The sequence below is a fragment of the Corvus brachyrhynchos genome, unplaced genomic scaffold (assembly GCF_000691975.1).
Source record: "Corvus brachyrhynchos isolate BGI_N302 unplaced genomic scaffold, ASM69197v1 scaffold68, whole genome shotgun sequence".
NCBI lineage: Eukaryota > Metazoa > Chordata > Aves > Passeriformes > Corvidae > Corvus > Corvus brachyrhynchos.
In genome coordinates this window covers 1,643,668-1,648,915 of record NW_008240039.1, presented here as the reverse complement: position 1 = coordinate 1,648,915, position 5,248 = coordinate 1,643,668, and the positions used below count along the sequence as shown (strand labels likewise).

Genomic DNA, 5,248 nt, shown 5'->3' with positions numbered 1-5,248 from the left:
AACACGGAACAGTGACAGGGAACAGGGACAGGGAACAGGGAATTGGATAGGCAATGGGACAGATAATGGGACAGGGAATGGGACAGGGAACGGGACAGGGAACGGGACAGGGGACAGGGGACAGGGAATGGGACAGGGGACAGGGAATGGGACAGGGAATGGGACAGGGGACAGGGAATGGGACAGGGAACAGGGGACAGGACCTGCCAGTACTGCCAGAAGGTGCCCCTCTGTGAGCCCGGACACGAGCCCACCAGGATCGGTAATGCTGGGATCGGGAATGGGAGTGGGGCAGGAGCCCACCAGGATCGGTAATGCTGGGATTGGGACTGGGAACAGGGAATGGGAACAGGGAATGGGACAGGGAATGGGACAGGGGACAGGGAATGGAGCAGGGAACGGGGACAGGGAGCAGGGAACGGGAACAGGGAACGGGACAGGGAACAGGGAACGGGACAGATAATGGAACAGGGAACAGGGAATGGGACAGGGAATGGGACAGGGAACAGGGGACAGGACCTGCCAGTACTGCCAGAAGGGGCCCCTCTGTGTGAGCCCGGACACGAGCCCGCCAGGATCGGTAATGCTGGGATTGGGAATGGGAACGGGACAGGGAACGGGACAGGGAACAGGGAATGGGAACAGGACCTGCCAGTACTGCCAGAAGGTGCCCCTCTGTGAGCCCGGACACGAGCCCACCAGGATCGGTAATGCTGGGATCGGGAATGGGAGTGGGACAGGGAGTGGGACAGGGACAGGGATTTTCACACCCTGCAACGCTTTTCTGGGATTCTTTCCTTCCCAAATCTGGGATTTTCACACCCTGCAACGCTTTCCTGGGATTCTTCCCACCCAAAATTTGGGATTGTCACTCTCCCAGTGCCATTTTCACCCCAAACTTTGGGACAGTTTGCAGGAGCCACTTCTGCTCTGAGCTGCCTCAACTTCCAACCCTCCTCTCCCAAAATTCCAAGGTGGGAGGAACTGGGAGTGGATTTTTCCGGGGGGGATTGGTCGCACGGAGAGGGAAAAGCTTCCCCCGGAACTTGGGATCTCACAAATTCCCATCCTTTTTCCCTGCAGGAAAAGTCAATTTCAAGTTCGAGTGTAAACCCTGTGAGACCGGGACTTATTCCAGCAGCAGGAACGGCTGGTGCCGCAACTGGACTGAGTATGGGAATAACTAATAGTTATTAATAATAATTAATAATAATAATTAATAATTAATAACCCCAAATTCCAATGGTTTTTCCAGCTGTGAGAGCAGTGGGTTCATAACGCTCCAGGAAGGGAACAGCACCCACAACTCCGTGTGCGGCTTCCCCATGAGACCTCTGGAGCCAGGTACTTCCTTCCCGGGGTTTATTCCCTCTTCCCTGCTTTTCTCTGGGATCCTCCAGAGCTTCCTGGCCTGGAAATCCTCTTGGAAAGCTGCTGCTGTTTCATAAAATATTGATTTTAATATTGATATTAATATTGCTATTAATTGAGGTGTGATTAATTAATTGTTGGCCTGGCAAAGATTCCGCTTTTTAAGCGCTGTCCATGAAAAAGGTGGAGAAAATCCTTGGATAGGGCACGTTTAGGTGGGAATTTATCATTTCCCACTGAGCTGCTCCTGCTGTTTTCCTGGCTTCTCCAGGAAAAATGTCCTTAGGTTCTCCTTTCTCCTTTTTTCAGTTCCTTCCCTGCTCCCTTTCTTTTTCCTTTTCCTTTTTCCCCCTTCCTTTCTCCCTATTTTATCCCATTCCATGATTCCCTTGCCCCCTCAACTCTGAACCTCTCAAACCTTCCCTCTTTCCCCACAGAACTCCCAAATCAATCCCTAAACTCCCTTGAAAGATCTCCTTCCTCTTGAACAAAAACCTGGGCCCAGAATTCCTTAATTTTTAATTAAATCCCGTTAATTGCAGCTCGGATTCCCCTGGAATTCCCTTCCAGCACCATCCTGGCCATCCTGACGGCCGTGGCCGTGTTCGTGCTCCTCCTGCTCACATTCTTTTTTTTTCTGCGCTTCTGCATCTGGACCCTCAGGAAGGACAAAAAAAACCCACCTGGAGGTGAGGAACCTCTGGAAGCTCCAGCAGGGATAAAAGGAGTGGAATTAGTGAGATAAATCTGGGTTTTCCTCTGGGATTTGGGGCAGGTTCCCGGAATCACCGATCATTCAGGCCAACATTCCTGACAGAGGGGAGGGTTAAATGGGATTTTGGGATGGAATTCCTGCCTGGGAGGGTGGGGAGGCCCTGGAATGGATTCCCAGAGGTGTGGCTGCCCCTGGATCCCTGGAAGTGTCCTTGGAGCACCCAGGGATAGCGGGAAGTGTCCCTGCCCATGGATGGGGCAGCACTGGATCATCCTAAAATCCCTTCCAACCCAACTCATTCCGTAATTCCCTGATCCCATGACCTGGAAAAGGGCTGGGCAGCCTGACCGAGGTTTCTGGGATTCCTGGATGAGCTTTTCTTTGTTCCCACTGCAGATTTGGGACACAACTTCCCGCGGCTGCCGCCGCCCCCGCAGCTCCCGCTCCAAGGGGAGGAATCCTACAGCATCCAATTCCCAGAGGAGGAACACGGGGAGAAAACGGCCGAGGAAAAACTTTCCATCTTATCCCTCAAAGTCTACAGTGAGCTCAGATAATGGGATCATTATCTGGGATCAGCGGGAATCAGCAGGGCTGAGCTCGGCTTCCCAGAAAAACAGCAGGAAAGGGAGGGATGGGGTGTGAAGCATTGTTTTTCCATAGGGAAAGGAGTGCATTTAGGGCGAGTTTGGCTTTGTTTTTCCCCAAAATCCTGGAATTTAGGGATAAAACCCTGCTCATTCAGGCTGGCATCGATTCAGGAGCTTTCCCAGGTTATCCCGATTTCCAGGATCTGGAATAGCAGCCACGTCTCCTCCTCTTCCCTTGGTTTTCCAGCGCTGCCAAACTGCCCTGATTGTGTCATTCCCAACCCCATTCCAGCCTTTCCCAATCCCATTCCAGCCCCAGGGGCTGCTCCGGCTCAAAGATTCCCTTGGGAGGCTCCTTTTGTGCTGCCAGGGATTTTCCTATGAAGGTTCTTCCAAGGAAAATCGGGACAAAAGAGAGTGGTGCTCATCCAGGGAATGGTCAGAGCTCCAGAAAAATGGAGGAAATGGAAAAAAAATCCTGGAAAATGCTCTCAGGTGGGATTTTGGGATTGCTGTGCAGGACTCTGATCCCTGTGGGGCCCTTCCCACTTAGGATATTCCATGATTTTATGATGTAATTCCAGCAGGTTTTGGAGGTTTCTTGGGCTGATCCCCTGTGGAGATGCCGATGTGTTGATAATTATGGATAATTATAGATAATCCAGGATGAGTTTCTTGTGCCTTTGGTGGATATTCAGTGGAAATCCGTGTAAATTCCTGGGATTTCAGAGGAATTGCACATGGATTTAAACCTCTCCTGGATGATCACTGGATTTTGGATCAGCTCCAAAGATCTGGAGCGGGGCTGGCAGAGCTGGGAATGTTCCCCTGGAGAAGGGAAGGATCCAGGGAGACCCTTCTAGAGCCTAAAGGGATCCAGGAGAGCTGGAGAGGGGTTGGGACAAGGGATGGAGGGACAGGACACCGGGAATGGCTTCCCACTGCCAGAGGGCAGGGTTGGATCAGATATCAGGAAAAAATTCCTCCCTGTGAGATTCCAAAGGTTCCCGGTGAGTTCCAGCAGCTCACAGCAGGTGATTCTGTTTCCCTGGATTTGGGGTTGGGATCACAGCGGGGAATTTCTGCAGGAACTGCAACCCCAAAAGTTGGGCTGGGAAGTTTCTGATTCCCCAGGAAAACTTGGGAAATTCCAAAGAAAAACTCATTTTAACGAAGTTTTTTGCTTTGGGATTTTTATTTTATTTGGCTTTCAAATCCAGCATCATTCCCTAAATTATCCTGAGGAAGCTGAGCCTTTTCCACTTTGGATTTTCATCCTAATCCTGGAGAGAACAGAGCCATCCTTAGGCTCAGGCTCCCAGGAAAACCTGGGGAAAAAAAATATCCCATTTTTGGGGCTGTGCAGGCATCAAAATTCCACCCTCCAGGAGCAGAGGATCTGGATACACCCATGGGAACAATATTCCAACAAAAGCCACAAAATTCCATTCAAACCCCAGCTTTATTCCCAACCCTTTGGAAGCAGAGTGGCAGCAGAGGGAGCTCCTGGAGAGGCTGGAAAAATTTATTCCAGAGAGAACAGGCTCCGTGAGAGCCCGGGGAGGGGAGGGGATTAAAGATTGACCAATATTTCCTGGATAATTCATGGATAAAGCACAAAGGGCCCTTCAGAGGCACTGCTGCTTTTATGGCCTGAGTGACGAAATCTGGGAACTGTTTCCCTTTTATCATCAAAGGCTGCTGGGAGCTGCTGGAATAACCAGGATCTGTTACAGCACTCCATGCCAACTGCACTTCTCCAAGGAAAATGGAGCCCCCTCCTCATTCCTCACCACCAGCAGCCCAGAGTGGCTCCAAGGGAGGCTCCAACCACTTTTTCCTTGGAAGTGCTGCCTGGAGATGTCAAAAAAAATCCCATTTTTGGTGTAAATGGGCTGATTTTGCCCTGGCTGCTCCGATTCCAGGGAGCCTGTGGGATCAGCATCCCAGTTTTTCATTTTCCACCTCCCAGTTTCACATTTTCCACCTCCCTCTCCCCCTTTTCAAAGCCTGGCTTTGGTAGGAAGGCCCTGTTTGGCAGATCCTGAGGGGTGGAATTCCACCTGGAGCTGCTGGAATCCAGAGAAGGCACTGGGAATGCTGAGAGGAGTGGAGCAGGAAAGGCTGGGAGAGTTGGGAATGTTCAGCCTGGAAGAGGATTTGGGATGATCCAATTGTGGCCTGGAGGAGCTGCAGGAAAGGTGGAGAGGGAATATTTCCAAGGGATGGAGTGACAGGACACAGGGAATGGCTTCAAAGGGACAGAGAGGGGGTTTAGCTGGGATACTGGGAATAAATCCTTCCCTGTGAAGGTGGGGAGGGGCTGGGATGGAATTCCCAGAGAATTTGTGGCTGCTCCATGCTTGGAAGTGTCCCAGGCCAGGTTGGAGCAGCCTGGGATAGCGGAAAATGTCCCTGCCTGCGGTCCCTCCGAACCCAAACCATCCCTGATTCCATGATAATTCCATGGATATTGCTGATTTTGACTGGGCAGACACTGAAGTGAAGGAGGGAACACTGAGGGAGAGGGGGGGACACTGAGGGGAAAGGGGGGGACAATGAGGGGAAAGGG

General features: G+C 51.4%; 1 protein-coding gene across 1 annotated transcript in view; it reads left to right on the top strand.

Moving 5' to 3' along the window:
* The window catches only part of TNFRSF18 (TNF receptor superfamily member 18), a 17,278-nt gene extending 12,971 nt beyond the window's left edge, over nucleotides 1-4,307 (top strand). Inside the window, exons 7-11 of the mRNA XM_017743972.1 lie at nucleotides 576-707; nucleotides 1,084-1,171; nucleotides 1,256-1,344; nucleotides 1,914-2,060; nucleotides 2,483-4,307. Coding sequence (XP_017599461.1) covers nucleotides 576-707; nucleotides 1,084-1,171; nucleotides 1,256-1,344; nucleotides 1,914-2,060; nucleotides 2,483-2,643 — 617 coding nt within the window. The 3' untranslated portion in view covers nucleotides 2,644-4,307. The remainder of the gene's footprint in view (nucleotides 1-575; nucleotides 708-1,083; nucleotides 1,172-1,255; nucleotides 1,345-1,913; nucleotides 2,061-2,482) is intronic.
* The last annotated feature ends 941 nt before the right edge of the window (nucleotides 4,308-5,248 follow it).